Below are 21,419 nucleotides of genomic sequence, written 5' to 3'. Positions count from 1 at the left end.
CCATACCTGATGCAGAGACCTTATCCTGGACCTCGCTCCAGCGTTTTCCTGGGGATTTCCTTCACCTCTCTCTGGAGTTGGAGCCCACTTCCTGATCCCTATCTCTCCTTTGTTTTGGTGGGACACATCCTCCAATAGCTTCCCCAGAAGTGATGCATGGGAAGTAAAATTTTTGAGGCCTCAGATAGCTGAAACTCTTTATTCTGCCCTCTCACATGATTAATAATTCAGTTGGATAGAAAATTCTTAGTTACAAATCAGTTCCCCTCTAAGGTGTAAATACAGTACCCTGTTGTGTAGTGTTGTATGGCTTTTGAACTTTCTAATGCCATTCTTATTACTGATCCTTTGCAAGTGCCCTGTTTTGGGTTTTGTTTTATCTCTGGAAACATTTTTTAAAGTTTCTTTATTTCTTGTATTCTGAAATGTTAGGATGATATGCCTTGATATGGAAATTTTTTTCGTTAATTGTGGTGGGCACTTCAGTCTGGAAGAACATGCCATAGAGTTCTGGAAAATTTTTTATTATTTCTTTCAGAATGCCTTCTTTACTGTGTTCTTTATTCTGTCTTTCTCTGAAGTACGAGTTAGTTGGAGCTCTTTTTTATTTTTAAAAGTTCCTTTTTATAGCATTTTGTTCTTTTTTTTATTGGAGTATGGCTAATTTACAATATTGTGTTAGTTTCAGGTGTACAGCATAGTGATTCAGTATTTTTTCAGATTACATTCCATATTACCAGATAATGGTTGTAATTCCCTGTGCTATACAGTATTTCCCTGTTGCTTACCTACTTTATATATGGTAGTTTGTATCTATTAATCCCATACCCCTAATTTGTATCTGTTAATTTGGATCTGTTAATCCCATACCCCTCTTCCCTCTCCCTTTTGTTTTTGTTTTTTTTTTTGCGGTACGCAGGCCTCTCACTGTTGTGGCCTCTCCCACTGCGGAGCACAGGCTCCGGACGCGCAGGCTCAGCGGCCATGGCTCACGGGCCTAGCCGGTCCACGGCATGTGGGATCTTCCTGGACCGGGGCACGAACCCGTGTCCCCTGCATCGGCCGGCGGATTCTCAACCACTGCGCCACCAGGGAAGCCCCCCCTCTCCCTTTTGTTAACCACAAATTTGTTTTCTATATCTGTGAGTCTGTTTCTGTTTTGTATATATATTAATTTGTATCAGTTTTTAGCTTCCAAGTGATATCATATAGTATTTGTCTTTCTCTGACTTATTTCACTAAGTATAATATTCTCTAGGTCCATTTATGTTGCTGCAAATGGCAGTATTTCATTCCTTTTTTTATGGCTGAGTAATTCCATATACACACACACATACCACATCTTCTTATTCAGTCGTCTGTTGATAAGCGCTTAAGTTGCTTCCATGTCTTGGCTGTGGTAAATAGCATTTTATTCTTCTTGCATGGAGACACTATCATCTCTACAAGGCTAGAATTTCTTTGAAGTTTGTTTTCTGGGTTTTTCTTGTTTGTTTTTAGGCACACTGTGTGGCATGCGGAATCTTAGTTCCCCGGCCAGGGATCGAACCCATGCACCCTGCATTGGGAGTCTTAACCACTGGTCTGCCAGGGAAGTCCCTTTGAAGTTTTCTTATTGCTGCCTGCAGTGTTTTCCTTTCCCCTGAGGTTTTGTTTTGTTTTGTTTTGTTTGTTTGTTTTAGTGCATTTGGTCTCTCGCTGTCACGTGTGAGGTTTTCCTCAAACGTCTGGTGACCTTTTGTCACTGGTCCTATTTAAGACTGAAGGATTAGAAGGCCAAGTGGAAGTGCATGGGTTGGGATTGTTGAATGAGGGGTTTTTCTCTAGAGCAACACATAGCCACAGGTGTCTCTGTTTGCAGGTCTTTTCTCTGGACATCATTTAGTTTCTCTAGAAAAGGCTCCGGTCTCTTGACTGAGGGAGAGCAGTCTGGCTGCTGGTATGAAAGGCTGTGTGGGGTGGGGCTGAAGTTCTCATGTGGCAAAATGCAGACCTTCGCTACAGCACCCTGTCTTCCGGCTGGGCCCCTCACCCATGCCCTTCCTGTGCCTCATACCAGCAGATCTGTTGGTATTGTGCTTGAGGCCTGAGTCTGGAAACTTGGTTTCAGTTTTTCTAGATAATAGGCCAGTAGGAGTAAAGGAGGAACCAACACCTCTGTGTGGATCTGGGAGGTCTACCTTTACCTTTCTGTGAACCTTCCCCCACCCCAGATCCCTCAGTGTCCTGCTCCCTGCCCCATCCTGCCTTCCACAGTACTTGTCGTTCAATTCCTAAGCCCTTCCCAGGTGTTGTGGTCCACATTATTTCACTGTGGGCCACTCACTGAGGTTGGAATTTACTCTACTCAGCCAAGTCATTTATTCCTTTCTGCTGCCTTCCCTCCCCATAGAGCATGTGGGGTTTTTCATTGAAGGCATTAGTGTAGCACGATGGCATTAGACATGCAAGAGATGCATGGGGAGAAGGCCTGTGAGGAAGAACAGAGGGAGTGAGTCAGTGGAGGTGGGGAAGCTGACAGGGGTCAGCCCAGTCTGACCCCTTGGAGTAGAGAGGGCACGAAGGAGGGTTGGGAGCTGCCCGTCCGAGGAATCTGGTGTCTCATAAGAATGGACCTCCTTCCCCATGCAGTCATTAGCCAAGAGCCACTGTGGGGTGTGTGGCCTTGTCATAAGCAAAGGGGAGGGTCAGGGTACCTCAGTGGGGTGTCTGTCAGTTGCAGTCCCACAGCAGAGAGCCAGGTACGCATTTTCATGGCTGCCACCATCCACCCTTGCCCCCCTCAGCTCTGCTTCTCCACACAGGTCAGGACCAGCCCCCTCAGGCTCCCTGTGGGCCTCCCTTCCTGAGGGGAAGGGACCAACTATAGCCCCTTTCACTACAGTTGACCTTGGAGCCACAACAGGTACTCATTCTCTCCATTCTCCATTATTCATACCCTCAGCCATCACCTTGGCAGGTCTCTGTGCCTTACCTGAGTGTGACCCAGACCTTCATTCCTGAGGGGTCTAAGTCTGGTGGCTCACAATGGGCCACAGGGTCCATGGACCCACCCAACAGTCATCTCCCCAGTCCTCAAGTGTGTGATTGGAACTGATACAGTTGGCAGTTGGTACTCTTAGCAGAGTGACCCCTACATTGGTTCTCTGGTCTGTGAGGTAAGAGTTATGATGGGGAAGGCCAAGTGGAAACCTGAAACTGCCCCCCTCAAGATAGTACATCAAAAACATTATTGAACTCTGGGAGGTGGGGGAGAATGGAGGAGATTAATGCTGCCATTAAAACCCAAAGAATGCGAGGATGGTGGTCCCTCATAGCTCAGTTTAATTCACTAGTCCAGCCCTTGAAGAAACTAGATGGATGCTAGAGAATGTAGACCATCGAGCCTTAGCTGATCAGTAGTCCTGATTGCAGCTGCTTGTGCTGGACACGGTGTCGTTGCTAGAGCAGATTAATAAGGCCTCAGGTGTGGCATGTAGCCTTTGACTGGGCAGATGCATTCTTCCATACTGATTAGAAAAGACGATCAGAAACCATTCACACTCATGTGAGGTGAACAGCAATATTCTTTCACAGTTTTGCCCTAGGCCTGTGTCATAATATAGCTGGAAGAGATCTGGACCAGTCTCCATTTATTACCTGGCCTCCACAACTCACCCCCCACCACCAGCTAGAGGAGGCATGATGTTGCTTTGGGTCTTTGACTTTCAGTATCCACTTAGAACTTGTGTCTAACACTTCTCCAAATGACTGCTGTTCCCAGGTACAGTCACCTGAGTAAGGGGTCATAGGTACCTGTGGGGAAATCAAGGCAGTGGACGCTTGTTACAATGTGCAGGGACACCTCTTCAGTCAGTGGGTTCTATACCGAGAACTGACCAGGAATAGCAACGGCCTCAACCTTCCACTCCTCTGCTCTTGCCCTTTTTTGGTTGCAGATATTTTGTGCACCCTTATTGGCTGCCCCAGTGATGCCATCCCCGCACTCTGGGTCAAGCCCCCAAATTTAGGTGTCATTTTTATTTTAATGTGTGTTTCTTGTTTGGAGTGGTTTTCAAGATTTGAAGGGGCAGAACTGTCTTTACTCTGCCATCTTCAAACTACAAGTCCAGTTCGTTTGTGGAAAGCTTCTTCTGGTTGTGTGTGGAGACTGGTGGGAGAGCGGCTGTGCATGTGGGGAGCCCTCAGGCGCCCTGAGACCTCTTTAAGCACCTTCCCATCCGCAAGTGTTGGGAGGCGGGGCTGCCTCTCCCAGTCCTGCCAGGACAACAAGCCACACCTTTGACAGCTTGGTTTGCATTTTATTATCACAGTTTTCCAGCAGATGGCAGTAAAGTGCATTGTTCCAACAAAATCAGTGCAAGAGGACAATTTTCTGACAGGTGGAGGTGGCTGGAATGGGCATGTCTACTAATCACACAGCAGTTCATCAGACTGGCCGGTGGCACTACTCTAATCATCCTTGTTCATGTGGCGCTGTGTTAGTTCAGGGCCAGGTTGGATTTCAGGGGCTGCTGGTGGTAAAGTATAGACGTCTCAAATTTTTAAAAACATCAGTCTCCTAAAAAGAAAGCACCTATTGACGTCCCCACCAACAGTGTAAGGAAGGGTCTGCTTCTGCTTCTTCCTCCAGCACTGGATATTGCCATTCTTTTCCTCATTGCCAGAAGAGAGACTAAAAATTGTTCCTTGTCATTTAGGTTTTTAATTTTCATGAAGTTGAGCATTATTTTATGTGTTAGTAATTTGTATTATGAAATGCCTGTTCTTGCCATACTCTTTGGTTTTAAAAAAGGAATCTAGAAACAGATTGGTTTGTTTTACCTTAGCTGTATTACTGCTTTCTCACAGGAAGGGGTCACTGGTTTGAGCGTGGGGCTGATTCTTCGCTTGCTTTCCTTTGTGCAGAATAGCAGCTGTGGGTGAGTTGGCAGTGCTCCCCACAGCACATCTCCACATCGGGACATGCACAGCGGAAGTGCTCTGGGGCCAGCCAGGGACCAGTGCATCTGCATGGGCTTGGTGGGAATTTTAATTATGTTTTTAAGCGATATATATTTATGTTATATTTTACTGAATTCCGGATGTTTAGAAAGAGAGTGCTTAGCAGTAATGAAACATAATTTTAGCTGATGTAATTTTTAAGTGTTTTTCTGCTTATCCCAATAACACCTGGCAGCCACCACTCAAGACACACCTATGCCCGTTGGTGACACATCGATTGGAAAGTTTCAGCCAGGTGCTGGGCCTGAAACGTCACTAAAAGTGACGGTCTTACTGTGTGGTGTGACTTGGCAGTTTGACGTTGTAGCTACACATTGGAAAGCACTTGTGAAAAGAATAGATGTGGATTGTTTAGAAGTCATAGTTTCTAGGGTGAGTTTGCAGGCTGGAGTCCAAGGCAAGAGTCAAATTCCTGTGGCCTGAGGAAGGGTCTGGGATGTGGGGGATGACCGTGGAGAAAGTCCCTATAGTTATGACGGAAAAAACTGCAGAAGTGATAGGTTGTGTTGAGAGTGTGGTGGAGTATGATGTGTACATTCACTCAGCAAACATTTTCTGAGAGTTTGCTGTGCCAAACTCCGGGCTAAGAGCTGAAAGCACAGAGAGACCCTTGAGGCCTCCTCTTACAGAGCCCATGCTGGGAGGGGCAGAGGAGGGACTTTGAGGGTAGTATGTGTGGTGGGGAGTGGTAGGTCCCAGGGAAGGGTGGGAAGTTGGGGTTGGTAATCATGGGATTCTTCTTCCAAGGAAAGAAGAAGCCTTTGGAAGATTCCAGGGTCAGAGAATTCTAGCCATGTGCTGTCCAGTATTATAGCCACTAGCCACCTGAGGCTATTAAGTACTCAGAATGTGGCTATAATTATAAATAAACACTGGATTTCAAAGACAGTACCAAACAAAAAGAATGTAAAATATCTCATTAATAATTTTTATATGTTGGTTACATTTTAAAATGAATATTCTGGAAATATACTGTATTGGAGTAAAGGAAAATATTATTAAAATTAATTTTACCTTTTCTAGTCACTTTTTTTAAGGTGGCTGTTAGAAAATGTAAATTACACATGTGGGTTGAGTTATATTTGTATTGGACAGCAGGGAAGAGCCAGAGTGTTGGGAACTGAAGGATGACCAGACGTGGAGTGAGGGAGGAGAGGGCGTTGTGGAAGTTCTCAGAAGGTTTTAAGCAAAGGAGTGTCATGAAGGTTTCCACACAGGGGTAAGGGCAACCATATGGCCTCTCTAGGCTGATTTGTATTAGTTTCAATATGAGAGTAGGATTTTCCAAAATGGTTCCAAAATCCCAGGGTTCAATTCTAACTTTCCTCCTTCTCCCAGCACTCTCACATACCTCACAAATCCTTACCAATGTGAGATTGTTTACTTAGCATGCTTTGGTTCCTTTTATTAATTTAAATCATTTCTGCCCTAGGATTTGAAACCTAGCAACATTGTAGTAAAGTCAGACTGTACCCTTAAGATCCTTGACTTTGGCCTGGCTCGCACAGCATGCACCAACTTTATGATGACCCCCTACGTGGTAACGCGGTATTATCGGGCACCTGAAGTCATCCTGGGCATGGGCTACAAAGAGAACGGTGAGTACAGACAGAACTGGAAGAGGCCGAGATGTGTAAAAATAGTGCTGTTCGTCATCACTATTTTTTTTCTCTTTCCTGTGAACTGTATGAAGTATAATGTGGAGGCTGTGTTATACATAGGTTATCATAGTTCACAGATGAGAAATAATTAATTTTATATTTCCATTGGCTAAAATTATCCACTTTAAAAATTCACTTTTAAAGTTAATATTTTTGAATGTTTATCAAAGTATAACATACTTACAGAAACGTATGCAAATCCCGAGTGTGCAGCTCAATGGGAGCACACCCACATAACGAGCAGCACCCAAGGCCTCCCCAGCCCCGCTCTGGGTCTCAATCCCCAAAGGAAGCCATTATCCTGATTTCCAGCAGCAGAGATTGATTTTGCTTATTTTTGAACTTGATATAAATGGAATAATACAACATGTGCTTTTTGTGTGTAAAATTGGTATTTTTTTCACAGCAAAACTTATTCAAGCAATATCAGAGCTCTTTGAAGCTTAACTTTTGAAAAATTTGTCAAAAAGAACTAAATCACATTCACGTGTTAAAAAAAAGAATCTGAAAGTTTGCCTAAGTCATCTGAAATGAGTTGTGCTTCAAGTTTATTCAGATGTTTTATAACCTGTGCTCCCATTCTGAGAGACACAGCTCTGTGGGCTTCCAGTCCTCTGTGGACATGAGAGAAAATTAGGTCCCCTGTTAGTTCTCTCACCCCACCCCCAGCAGCAGGGGCAATAAATAGCCCTCTGCCTGGTCACCTGAGGCCTGTAATTCAGCTGGGCCCCCACAGAAGATGGTGAACAGCCAGAAGCTGGGGCACCTCTGGCCCTCACCTGGAGCCCAGACAAGCCTGTCCCTGTGAGGCCCTGCTGACTTGACAGTTTAAAAAGGATCATTCTGGAGGCGTGGTGTTCATATTTTACAAAAGTCCTGCTGACAAGCTGGGTTTGTCTTTGTTTGGGAGGGGGTTTGAGAAAGGACATGTGTTGGAGGGTCTCTGGCTGGTTTTAATCACCTGGTGTTTGGTAGTGGACATCTGGTCTGTCGGGTGCATCATGGCAGAAATGGTCCTCCATAAAGTCCTGTTCCCAGGAAGAGACTGTATCCTTCACAGGGAGAGACCCAGCACTAACCACGAATGCTGGGGGCCCGGGTGGGCATGTGCCTGGAAACAGCTTTGTGGGGACAGGCACTTCTTGTTTCTGGGACTTTGTTTGTTTCTGAAGCTGTAAAGTATTGGACTCTTTGGCACTAAAAGCCCAGATTGCTGCAAACCGAAGGCCAAAATAGAGGTCAGCAATATTTCATACTGTGTAAAAAAGTTCACCCGTTACTAGCAATTTATTTTCCTTGTTTGTGTGTTTAGTACACTGTTAGAATCCTTTTCCTCACCTTTGTTTTGTTCATGGCACTTCATAATTTTGTCATTTCACTTTATTTTCAGTTGATATCTGGTCAGTGGGTTGCATCATGGGAGAGCTGGTGAAAGGTTGTGTGATATTCCAAGGCACTGATCGTATCCTTCCCGGGGGACCTTCCCGGCCATGTTTTCCATAAATACCAAGGGCAGCAGGAGGTCAAAAGGAAAATGTCATAATTCTAGACTGTATTCTAAGGGGGTCTTGATTATGTTTGTTAAATTAGTGTCACACACCAAATGGTTCAATTTTATGTTTCTTTTTTGCTTGACTACCTGTAACAATTTTATTGAGGCATAGAATTAAGTTAAACCAATTTATATTAGTTCTTAATTTTATTAAAAATAGCTTATAAGAAATGTATTTACTCTTTGACAAATGTATTCTGATATTTAAATGAAAATTCTGTTTAGTTAATTCAGTTAATTTAGCTATCTAGAAAGTTGTTGTCTAAATTTAATAGGCCAATAATTTGTAATTTGTTTAATTTGTTTAATATACTATTTCATTAGTTACCAAGATGAATTAAAATATTTTCCTCCAAAGTAAGAACTGAAGCACACTACATAAAGACCTAAATGAAAAAGATTAAAGTAAAAAGTTTGTGAGAAACAATATTTGCTACATTTTTTTGTTTTGTTACTCTTCTGACATTTTGTAGAAAATTTTAGAAGATCCACTTAGCTTATTTTGTGACACACTGGGGAAGTTTAACAGACATTTAAATAAATATAAAATGCAAAAGGTTAACTTATACTGTGGTCAGCAAATCATATTAATGATATATAGCATAAAGGAGAATAGATATATGATAGTTTCAATAGCTTTCTTTTCTCATATTCCTCATATTCTTCCATCTTCAATATTTTTTGCTCTAACATGGTTTTTCACGTATACCCTTTTTCATTTGTGTTCTAACCACCTAAAATTTTCATTAGTCTTTTGATTTTGTTTTTTGTTATGAAAGTGGTCTCTGCTGGCAGATTGATGGTTATCTTTCAAAGAAATTAAGTTATATAGTCATGTTTTATATGTATTTTATTGAAGTAATTTTAGTTTTTTATAGTTTTATGAGGTTGGTTTATTTGTAATATAAATTCTTCACAACACAGACCTGGAATGAAAAGATTTTATTCCTATCATTTTATTTACCTTCCTTGACATTTTTCACATCACAGATTTTATGTGAAGTTAAATACAGCATTTTATTTTGTTCTAATAAATTTTCTAGCAATTTTCCATAGCCTTACCTTAGATTCAGTTGTTTCAATATGTAAAAAAGGAGATCTTTAATTTGCAAATAAATTCATTTAAAAAGGGAAAAGTTGATATATTCTAAAGATTGGTTGATTGATTGATTGATTGATGGCCATGCCACAAGTCTTGTGGGATCTTAGTTCCCCCACCAGGGATTGAACCTGGACCCACAGCAGTGAAAGCGCAGAGTCCTAACCACCAGACTGCCAGGGAATGCCCTAAAGATACATAATTAGAAGTATCTACTTAACATTCAGTTTGTCTCAATTTTTAATTCATTTTGTGACTTTTCTTTCTTTAATTAATTAAAGGTTTTCTTCAGAAAGTACAGAAATGAAAAGTGTAGGAACTCTTTGGTACACTATTAAGTAATTTAAAATTCTTAATTTACATATTAACATCTTGCAATGTCAGTAATAATAATTTTATGTATAACGTCACCTACTGTCATTCTCAGAACATACACAGAGATTACATCATTTTCCAAAGACAATTTTGCTAACTTTTTCCAACATTAGATAGAAAAAGATTCCAGAAACCAGATTGCAGTTCTCAGAGATTTGTTTTAGATTCGTAACCTGAGGTAGAAAAGGAACTCCTGTCCCAACATGGCCTAAGAGAAAGAGAAAGCTTTAGGCAGGCACCTCCCAGAGAGCAAGGGACCCTGGAGGCCAGGAAGCAGGTTACTGAGGGAGGCTCACTGACACTGTCAAAAAGATGAGGACTGAGAATTGAGGGATGGTCACCTGCAACTTTGATGGGCGCAGTTTTCATGAAGTGATGGGGGAAAAGCCTGATGAGAGGATGTTTAAGAGAGAATATGAGAGACTGGGAGTTAGAGATACAAGTATAGACAACTCTGGTTTGCTGCAAATGGGAATGGTAGCTAAGCTACGATGTTCAGCCAAAGGAGAGTGGCTGTTGCTTTAAGATGGGAGAAAAAAAATTGTTTGATTGGTGATGGAATCCTCCAGTGGATGGTGTACCAGCAAGAAGAAAGACATTACAGGAAGCGAGAGGGCCTCCTCCTTTGTTCTTTAAAGAACATGTGTCTGTTCCCTAGGTTCTTTCACAGTGATGTCATTTTATTTTTCTAAGACATACCTCAATTAGTCACTTTTTAAAGATGCTGTTTATTTGATTCCTCTGGCTTGCGTTCTCTTGTATAATTTTTATGGTTTTATCAATAGAATCCCTTTCCACATTCATCTTGCCAGTTATCTCAAGCCCCAAGTGAAAGAGGCAAAGCTGGTATTGTCTGCATTTTACAAATAGGAAGGTGAGACCCAAGGGAGATTGACTGCCTGACACCTAGTGAGTGTCTAATACACAATGGAGTCTGAAACCCAGGTCATATACTTTGAAAGGAAATGAAACACACTCCTTTGTATTGCAGTGATGGTCCGGGTCAGTGCCAAGTAAAACAGAATGACCTCTCAAAGCTGTCACTGCTCAATGTAAGCACAGCTACAGTGGGAAAGGACATGGTGAGAGCTCAGAAAGTCCAGAGCCTTGGCTCCTGCCCACCCCCTCATGCACCCCATCCCTCCAGGCCTGCCTCGCAGGGGTGGCTCCCAGCTGTAAATTGAGCAATCAGATAGGTCTCTCTACTTTAGGGAGCTTTAGATCTAACATAGTTTTATTATGAGAACTGATTTCAGTTTGCCTATATAATTACTACCTAATTTCATGTTTAAGCCTTTCAGTCATAGGTATTCTTCAGTTACAAGATAACTTTATTTTGATCTAGAATGGGAAGGCATATAGACTTCATCGTGTTGATTTAATAAACTGTGATCAGAGTTTATAAAGATGCAGAGTTTTTTTTAAATAGTCTTAACTTGGAGCCCAAACCTTTTTCGAATATTATTTCAGAATGCTTCTGCTGACCCAGTGAGGTGGCCTGGTTAATTACTTGTTGATAAGTATAAATATAATTTAAGTTTTTCTTTGAATGATGCTACTTTATGTAATATGAATATAAGGCATTTCAGTTGTATTTTCCTCAAGAGACTCCTTAGATATTGATCAGTGGAATAAAGTTATTGAGCAGCTAGGAACACCATCTGCAGATTTCATGAAGAAACTTCAGCCAACTGTGAGGAATTACGTAGAAAACAGACCAAAGTATCCTGGAATCAAATTTGAAGAACTCTTTCCAGATTGGATATTCCCATCAGAATCTGAACGAGACAAAATTAAAAGTAAGATATCATTTTTTCTTATACTGGGTGAAGCTTTCACTTTATGTTTGCATTCTAAAACCTGTGAACATTGAGAGACAAAATAGTTGAAACCCTCAAAGTCATTTACAGGTAAGATGAAGGCATTTCAGAAAGAAAGCTTAAAGACCTAGAAGTTTTGTCCTCAATAAAGTGACATAACTGAAGCCTGTGGTCAAAATATTTACATCAGTCTGAAAGACTCTTATGTTAATTACAGCAAATGGAATTCAAACAGTTTTCAGGTATAAAGAATACTTGAATACAGATTCTAGCCCAGTTGAACAGTCAGAAATTTTAAAAGGCTCCTTCTCCCCTTCTCCTGTGCTTATCACTAAGTGTTTTAAGGGAAAGAATAGATTTGTTTCTCTCTACATCAAGATAAACTGTGCCTCATTCAGAAAAGCCCCATCTCTTCTTTGCCTATACTAGTGAATTTTAATTGCTAAAACCTAGGTGAGCCTTATATTTAACCAAGTTATCGAAGTTGTTGGATTTTTTTCTAACTACTAATCTCTAGATTTTAAAAAAAGTGTATGTTGCCAACATTGTATACAGGTAGGCAAAGCAGAGGTATCTGTGAAGTGTTCTATACTGTGCAAATATGAAATCATTGTGTGGCTTAGTCTGTTCTAATTTCACTTCGATGTGGCATCAAGAAAAAACACTTGCCTCTGCTTCATGCCTGCATTCTTGGCAGTGACACCCTTAGCTTAGCTCCTGCACCCTCCCTGGATGTGGCTTCTCAGCCTTGTGCCCTGTCTTCTCCCTTCCAAATTCAGAAGCTGAAAGCACATTTGAAAGCCTGGTTTGTAGTGGAAGTGGCTGCTTGACTTACTGTTAAAGAAAAAGACTCTAATAATCTTGAAGCTATCAACAATTTCTCAAAGTTAATATATTTTTGTTCTGTCTCTGCTATCACATTTAGTTCTTTATTGTGTGATTTTCAGGTTAACGGTATTACTTTATTAATCTAATATTTGTTTTTACCCTAGCAAGTCAAGCCAGAGACTTACTATCAAAAATGTTAGTGATAGATCCCGACAAGCGAATCTCTGTAGATGAAGCTTTGCGTCACCCTTATATCACTGTTTGGTATGACCCTGCTGAAGCAGAAGCGGTAAGCATCTATTTTGAAAAGACTTATGTGTAAAGGCAGGGCATACATTTCCTTGGACCTTCTGTCTGTTAGTCTGGAATGGGTACATAAAGTCCTAGATTTAAAAGGACTCCTGATTACAACGAGGCCATGTAACATGGCTCACAACCCCTTTTGGGACTCTTGTTAGTGGGGCTCTACTCAGAGTACCTCAGGAGTGAACATGCTTATGCTGTGGTGATATAATTATCTTCATTTATGCAGATGCTGATGTGTGATCATAATATCACCTTTTTTAGGCATCCATTTGTGTACCTGGCACTGTGCCTTGGGCTTTGCTTTACATCATCTTGTTTAGGCACCCAGTCAGGCTAAGAAACTTCCTGAAAATCACAAGTTTGTTCATCCTTCCCCAGAGGTACCTGCTAGGGGGGTTCCACTTCTGAGTTTGGTGCTCATGTGCATTTTTCTGTAGCAGCATTGGTATGGATGGTCTTTAGTTGGAAGTGAAATAACCACATAGTGGCATGCTCATTATTATGTCTTGGCCTATGCATTTAACCACCATTTTAAACATTGTTTTATATGAAAAGAATTTGATTTATAAACACATGATTTTAAGCAAATTTTTGAAGCAGTCCTTTTATGAATTGGAGGTTGAGTTTGGGAGTTCTAACAGGAAGAAATATAAACCTGAAATGTGTTTTGCAGCTTCTGTATTTCATAGCACAGTACCTTGTCCAGGGTGGATCTCTAAGAAGCAGCCTGTGATTACTAATTTTATAATTACATTTGGGCAGATGTCTTTAGAGTGTGATTATTAAGAGGACTATAATGCTCTATTTTTTTGGTTAACTTTTCCTCAATTATTTTGATTCTGAAACTGATGGAAATCATACTTATAAAGAAATCTTTAATAAGCCAAGTATTTAATGAAACTACATCCATATTATAAATATTTTAGAAGTCTTACAAAGTGATTCTTTTTCTTCATGCCTCATTATTTTTTTAACTATTGACTTTAGCTGTAATTTAACTTTTAGCCACCACCTCAAATTTATGATGCCCAGTTGGAAGAAAGAGAACATGCAATTGAAGAATGGAAAGGTAAAGACGGAACTTATTTTGATTGTTACTTATGACATTTCTTGCAATGGGGCAAGATTTTAAAAAAAGTGTATGTTGCCAACATTGTATACAGGTAGGCAAAGCAGAGGTATCTGTGAAGTGTTCTATACTGTGCAAATATGAAATCATTGTGTGGCTTAGTCTGTTCTAATTTCACTTCGATGTGGCATCAAGAAAAAACACTTGCCTCTGCTTCATGCCTGCACTTTTTGACAATAGCCTTTCTAAGAGAGGGTTGAGAAACCCTGAAGCCCATTTATCCTCTCTCTTCCTATTTCCCAGTAGAAAAAGAACTTGAAGATAACAGAATTAGAGAGGAACGTGTATGAATTGCATATTATTTGCTTCAAAAGAGAAAAATAAAGGCTTTTTCACACAATCTTCATTATCAAATCTTGGTTTGTAAACTAAACTCAGTGATTGTATCACACTTACCTTGACAACATGTTGCAAATTGTTGAGTAACCCCAATTCACAGGTCTCTGTAAAGCAGACGTGGGAGACCCCACTGGGGTCATGTGAACTTCTGCTGTATTTGTAAGCCATGTAGTTATATATGTGTTTTAAAATAAGAGTTTGGGGAAAATTGCAGATCAAAAATATGCAGATAGTTATTATTACCACTCTAAGATTAACCAAACAACCCACAGCAAACTAAACCAGTAAAAAAGAGGCTGAACTAAAAATTTTTCATTAAAAAGAAGAATCAGTAGTAATTGAGAACTATGGTCAGCGCAAGTCAAACATGGTGATGTGTCCTTCCCAAGAGCCCCTCCCCGGGATATAGGGATACCAACAACCTGCATGTGCACACACCCATAGGCCTCACTAAACTGCTTGCAATATGCTAATTTTATTTCATGAATAGCAAAATTTTAGGAAGCTGCTTAGTTAATAGGTAATTAGTTTTTCTTACAAATGAAAATTGAGGAAAACTGAGATTGAAGCCAAGAAAAAACTTAGGTAATTAGATTAATTTCTGACCAATCTGGAGGGGTTATATTTGGAGAACCACAGTAAAGATGGAGGAAAACATGTGCAAAAAGATGTGAGAGTATCCAGTACTTAAACTGTTCTGTTAGAGCCACTTTGCTAGTACTTTCCCTCCCTCTCTCCCCACCTCTCTCCCTCTGTGTGTCTCTCTCATTCTCTCTCCCTCACCCCCACTTTGTAAAACCCCCATCATGGATCCAGAGCTACCATACATTTTTGGCTGTCTTTTTTTTTTTTTTTTTTTTTGGCTGTGTTGGGTCTTGATTGCGTGCGGGCTTTCTCTAGTTGCGGTGAGTGGGGGCTACTCTTTGTTGCAGCGCACAGGCAGTGGCTTCTCTTGTGGAGCACGGGCTCTAGATGTCCAAGCTTCCGTAGTTGTGGCACGCGGGCTCAGTAGTTATGGCTTGCGGGGTCTAGAGCACAGGCTCAGTAGTTGTGGCACATGGGCTTAGCTGCTCTGCAGCATGTGGGATCCCGGACCAGGGATCGAACCCATGTCCCCTGCATTGGCAGGCAGATTGTTAACCATTGCGCCACCAGGGAAGTCCCTGGCTGTCTTAATAGCTGGGTTGAAGAGATATAATGGATCAAATTATATTTTGGTCTAGGTAAACTATATTACTTAATTGTCTATCACAATTAAAAATAGCACATCACAGTGCCCTTGGAGTGGTTCCAATTGATTTGGAAGCAGTATTTTGAGATGCAAAGAAACTGATGAAGCATTTTAACTTGCATTTCTATTTGAAGAGCTAATTTACAAAGAAGTAATGGATTGGGAAGAAAGAAGCAAGAATGGTGTTGTGAAAGATCAACCTTCAGGTTAGTGATTGCTTTAATAGTTTGACTGCATAATATTTTTCTTTCCCTATTCATTTTTTATAAGTGGCAACAGTGTGTTAAGTGCCAGCTTGACCAGCATTGGATTTGAAAACTCCTTATGTGAAATAGTCTTCTCCTTTTCGGTTTGTCCTGGTGGTGGCAGCTAACATTTTACTGTTGTGCCAGGCAGCGAACCAACTATATTATAAACATTCTTGTTTCATCCTTGTAACAGCTGCTGTCAGTTTTGTTAATAGATAAGGAAATTGAATTTAAAGCCTTTTCAATGTGCATGACCCTCGTTGTACTGCCCCTAACCAGTTAAAAACGAAAATTAATGTGAATCTAGATAAAATGGAATTGGGTTTTCTTTTGAGAAAATTGTTCATATAATTCTCTCATCTTTCTACATGTTTTACTTAGTGGTAGAAGTCTGACAATTAGGTAATTGTATGAGTATTAAAGACATAGTATATATGGTGTCCTGTAGGGTTCTACTTAAACAAAACTCTTTAGTTATATTTATTTTCTCACCCACTCCCACTGGAAAGTGCATGCACACACACACACGTAAGTACATGTTGGACTGCTTCTTATTCTTGAATTTTATATTCAGCATGACAAATGTGTCAAGTGTCTAGAGATTATATAACTTCAATACGAATTTAGGTGCTCGTTGTTAACTCAGCACAAATTTAAGACTTACCTCTGGGAACCTGGATGTTTTGTTTTTGTTCAAACCAGACTAAAATATAGATAGTAGGAAATAGGATAGTTTCATTTGCCTTAACATGTCAGCTTTGGGGATTTAGAAAGCAAAAATAAAATGAACAAGAGTCCACTAATTTTTTTTCCTTTTTTAATTTGCATGTAATCCTTCTTTTAGAAGGTATTTTTATTGCAAAAGAATTTTTCAAAGGTTGATGCTTTTTTCCTTGGACTAAGTGTTTATGATTATAATTGAAATGTCTGATGACACTTGAATCCTACTTGGGCTTAAGCCTTTTGTGATACTGATAGTTTTAGGATAAATTCAGCAATTTTCTTTTAATATCTTTTTAAAACCAGCAGGTATTTTTAAAGAAGTTAATAACATGATTATACATGAGTACATGTATGATGTTTAGCCACTGGGAAGAAAGAGAATATTGCAGGGAAAGATGGAGGAATAATTGGGATTTGGAGCCTAAAGAAAGACTCCAGGAAAAGTTCAAAATATATAGTCAAGTAACTTCTTGTTTATACTAATAGTATAGGAAACTACAAAAGGACAGAGCTGAGAAATGACCTGAAGTCTCGTTGCCTGGATTTGCAGCAATGTCGTGCCTCAGATTTTATTATATTTGGTTTTCTTAGCACAGATGCAGCAGTAAGTAGCAACGCCACTCCTTCTCAGTCGTCGTCTATCAATGACATTTCATCCATGTCCACTGAGCAGACGCTGGCCTCAGACACAGACAGCAGTCTGGATGCCTCAACAGGACCCCTTGAAGGTTGTCGATGATAAGTTAGAAATAGCAAGCTTGTCATCAGTGAAGGAACTCTCGCTTCCATGGGCCTGAAATACTTGGGAGTTGATGGAACCAAATAGAAAAACTCCATGTTCTGCATGTAAGAAACACGATGCCTTGCCCCTACTCAGTCGTACTAGGCTTGCCTTGCTTAGATTATAAAATGAAGCAGATTATGTCTAAAGAAAAAAAGTGCAAACCACACTTTTAGAGATTTTGTTCAAGGTCATTTCAGGTGAGCAATTAGAATAGATGAATTTTTTCTTAAGTTGTACAGTAATAGTGACAGTTTCTCATCCTCAGTAACCGTTGGGACTTATATGCATGTGACCACAAATGCTTGCTCAGACTTGCCCTCTAGCACTTTGGAAATCAGTATTTATAAAGCCAAATAATCTTCAAGGTAGTGCTGCTTCTAGAATTGTCTCTTAATCCTCTTAAGTAATTTGGTGTCTGTCCAGAAAAATAGATTTATGTGTATTAATTGGCCACCATCATATTATCATATATTACCTTCTTTTAGGGTATGAGTTATTTTCTTTCGTATTTCAGAAGGAATATAATTAAATCTATAAATTTAAAATGTAACTTTTCTTAAATTTGTCATGTTTGGGGCTGAGAATTACCACTGCTAAGACCAGGACACTTTGTTTTCTCTAAATTGTCTTAGTCTGGGTGACTGTACATTCAGCTTTACTGCATGATAAAATTTTAAGTTTTGTTTTGTGCTGCTTAAAACATATATACCTTTAAAATCCTATCTTCCCTATCTCTTTTTTCTTGGTCTTCTGGACTTATTAATTTAAAATGCTACCTAGAACTTCACCTTCTTTATTAGCCACCTAATACCTATGTCAATAATATGATGGCAAATAGATTCTTGAACCCATCACCTGCTGTTAGAGTAGAATTTTATGAAGTGATCACTGAAGATGATTGCAGTCACTTACTAAGTGCTTGCTTTGCTTGAGCCTGGACTGGGTCCTTTCTTACCTTCTGTCACTCAAGGTGAGATACGTGATTTCACAAGGCAGAGTTTCCCTCTTCCAACACAGCATTCTTACTCGACTTTCTTCTCTGAAAGAAACCACATAAATCCCCCTTTGGTCTGTTTTAGGAAGCAGACTGATTCAGAATGCCTGTTTATGGTTTGTTTTCCACTTTGTGGAGGCATTTCCTTTTCCTAAGGGAAATCCATGAATGTTCTGGAAAAACTTCTGAGGGATATGGAGGAAATACCCTAAAGGGTAATAATTAACTATTGAACATTTTCTGATTTTTAAACTGCTCACCTGAAATTGATACTTTCAGACTGATATGGAAATCATTCAAAGTTCAGTAAAATACTGGGTATTGAAGTGTCATTGCAGAAATGGAGTTACGATGGTCACATACGGCTACCTGTGCTCATAATGCTTTTCCCTTGAGCTTATTCTGTTACAAATTCATATCTTGTGTTTAATTATTTTGGAAGCTATTGAATCAACATTGTTCACATTCTATAGAATGTGTTCTGAGGAGGAACTTTGATAAGAAAGTTTATTATAAATATTATCTAAAATATATGATTATCTCTACACCAGTTGTATCTTATTGGTCTTATCACTGGAAACTGGAACCCTTGATGAACAAAATTAATATTGAAGTAATAAATAGTTTTATATTGTGAGGTTTAGACACATTCAACTATAAGATGGAAATACTAACTTGAATTGAGGCAGAAACACCTATTACATGGCTTAGGATTATTTTGGTTTTGGAGGCCTGATGGTATTGTGAAGCAAGTTATCACTATACATATATAAACATCTTAAAATGGCCTCCTCTCTAATACACATTCTTTAAAAAGACTTTACTAAATCTATCTTTAAAGAGAAAAACAAAGGTGAGAGTTTTAAAAATACATTATCTGTCCTAGGCTTATGTATATGCAGCACAGGGATGCTGAGGGCGCATCAAGGTTTCGCTGGGTGATTGTACATTCAGCCAGGCGTCATTTGTAAGTGGAGCTAGGTGCCGCACAGATTGGCTTTCTGCTCACTCATTCCTCTGTGTGTTCACGGATGGAGTCCGTGATGGTGTGTTCGGGTTTCCTGCCAAGACCACGTTCCATCAGAGATCAGTGAGTGCACCTAGGACAGGCCACAGGGCTGCAGACAGCCGAGCTCCATAGAAATACCTCACCCCACTTCAGGGTCCTCCCTCCTGAGCCGAGATGTGCCAGGGCCCTGGTGCAGTGCAGATGGTTTCAAACTGCTCTCCATAGATAAATGCTGATGTTGGATAAAGAACTGAAAAATTATGCTCAATTTTTCATCTTTTCTATTTTATTTTTGTAATTTATATTGTACACAACCCTGAAGTAACTATTTTGGACACATATTTTTATAAACCAGGTAATTTATTATTAGCCTGGAATTTGGACTAGGTTCGTTTTGTTTGTTGACTTAGTTTTTTGTTAAAAAGGAAGTGACTGCCTCCCCTATGTCAGGTCTTGATTTCAAGTACAGGTTCCAGAGAGCAGACAGAGTCTGTCAGAGTAGGAGAGCATTCTCGAAACACATCCTGCTCAGTGTTGATCAGCTGTGGAAACAGGAGATGGAAACAGGGCTCTGTGTTTATCTCTGCACCCTGAAACTCAGAGCCACAGTGCTGAAAGGAGAAAACCCTTGGCAGGGCCCCTTACTGACACCCAGAGTCCATAGTTGAAACACTGAATGGGATACTGGTTTAATCCAGATTTGATGCTGTGTAAGTCATGGTAATGATGTATGATGAATTTGTCTGGTTGATTTCTAATGTAACTCCTCTGGTGTTTCACACTGGTAGTAAACACAGGTGTGACCTTTCAGATTGCATATCTCAAAAGTAACATTGCCTAATGTTTTATAATAAAATATATTATGTGTGTTTTGATTGGTGAAAATAATACAAATACATTTTAAAAGAGAAGTGTATAGCATGTCCAATTTTTGTGGTGTGTTTTTAAGTGACAGTTGACTGTGTATTTCTACATCACCATCTCTGATTACAGATTTAACATGAACACAGGTAGATATTGGAGTGTCATCATTTCAATCAATATTAGCAAATGTTTTTAAATTGAAAAGCAAAACATTTCTGTTAGATCTCTTACTGAAAATATTCTGCAGATTCCTGAATCTGAGTTTTCAAAAACATGCAGTGCAAAATCGAGTATTCGGAGTAATTGTTTTCTCACAAGGTGTGGCCAGAAGAATCCACCAATCCGTCAGTCTTTCCTTGTATTACTTCAAATCGTTAATGGTGCTTGTGTGCTTGTGGGTTTTGTTTTTTTTTACATCTTTATTGGAGTATAATTGCTTTACAGTGGTGTGTTAGTTTCTGCTTTATAACAAAGTGAATCAGTTATACATATACATATGTTCCCATATCTCTTCCCTCTTGCATCTCCCTCCCTCCCACCCTATCCCATCCCTCTAGGTGGTCACAAAGCACCAAGCTGATCTCCCTGTGCCATGCGGCTGCTTCCCACTAGCTATCTATTTTACGTTTGGTAGTGTATATATGTCCATGCCACTCTCTTGCTTTGTCACAGCTTACCCTTACCCCTCCCCATATCCTCAAGTCCATTCTCTAGTAGGTCTGTGTCTTTATTCCCATCTTACCCCTAGGTTCTTCATGACAATTTTTTTTCTTAAATTCCATATATATGTGTTAGCATACGGTATTTGTCTTTCTCCTTCTGACTTACTTCACTCTGTATGACAGACTCTAGGTCCATCCACCTCATTACAAATAGCTCAATTTCGTTTCTTTTTATGGCTGAGTAATATTCCATTGTATATATGTGCCACATCTTCTTTATCCATTCATCCAATGATGGACACTTAGGTTGTTTCCATCTCCGGGCTATTGTAAATAGAGCTGCAGTGAACATTTTGGTACATGACTCTTTTTGAATTATGGTTTTCTCAGGGTATATGCCCAGTAGTGGGATTACTGGGTCATATGGTAGTTCTATTTGCAGTTTTTTTAAGGAACCTTCATACTGTTCTCCATAGTGGCTGTACCAATTCACATTCCCACCAGCAGTGCAAGAGTGTTCCCTTTTCTCCACACCCTCTCCAGCATTGTGCTTGTGGTTTTGTGCATGGATGAGCCTCTTTCATTTTGCTTCTGGTTTTGAGGCACTTTAGGATGTTTACTACTTAAAACCATAGGAATAGAAGGGCCCACAATGGCTCACTCTCTTCACTGCTTTAAGGACTAGAATCATTCCAGATGGATGAGTATCAATCTTAATTTTAAAGGTTTCTAGAAAAGGAAAACATTTCTCTTGAAAATGATCTAGGTTCCATTTCTCTATCTTACCCCCT

The 21,419-nt window shown here is 39.9% G+C and overlaps 1 protein-coding gene across 6 annotated transcripts in view; it reads left to right on the top strand.

The window, feature by feature from the left end:
* Positions 1–20,013, top strand: part of MAPK9 (mitogen-activated protein kinase 9) — a 59,277-nt gene extending 39,264 nt beyond the window's left edge. For 3 of the 6 annotated variants that reach the window (XM_049707544.1, XM_049707542.1, XM_033413435.2), the window contains 7 exons: positions 6,437–6,602; positions 8,056–8,127; positions 11,308–11,490; positions 12,504–12,628; positions 13,651–13,714; positions 15,479–15,550; positions 16,912–20,013. In XM_049707544.1, coding sequence (XP_049563501.1) covers positions 6,437–6,602; positions 8,056–8,127; positions 11,308–11,490; positions 12,504–12,628; positions 13,651–13,714; positions 15,479–15,550; positions 16,912–17,054 — 825 coding nt within the window. In that variant the 3' untranslated portion in view covers positions 17,055–20,013. Of the gene's footprint in view, positions 1–6,436; positions 6,603–7,640; positions 7,713–8,055; positions 8,128–11,307; positions 11,491–12,503; positions 12,629–13,650; positions 13,715–15,478; positions 15,551–16,906 lie in introns of all 6 variants that reach the window. The other 3 variants (XM_049707545.1, XM_049707543.1, XM_049707546.1) reach the window with 3 other exon arrangements.
* The last annotated feature ends 1,406 nt before the right edge of the window (positions 20,014–21,419 follow it).

The sequence above is a fragment of the Orcinus orca genome, chromosome 3 (assembly GCF_937001465.1).
Source record: "Orcinus orca chromosome 3, mOrcOrc1.1, whole genome shotgun sequence".
NCBI lineage: Eukaryota > Metazoa > Chordata > Mammalia > Artiodactyla > Delphinidae > Orcinus > Orcinus orca.
Note: the sequence above shows the minus strand (reverse complement) of the source record. Positions and strands in the feature narration are given on the sequence as shown.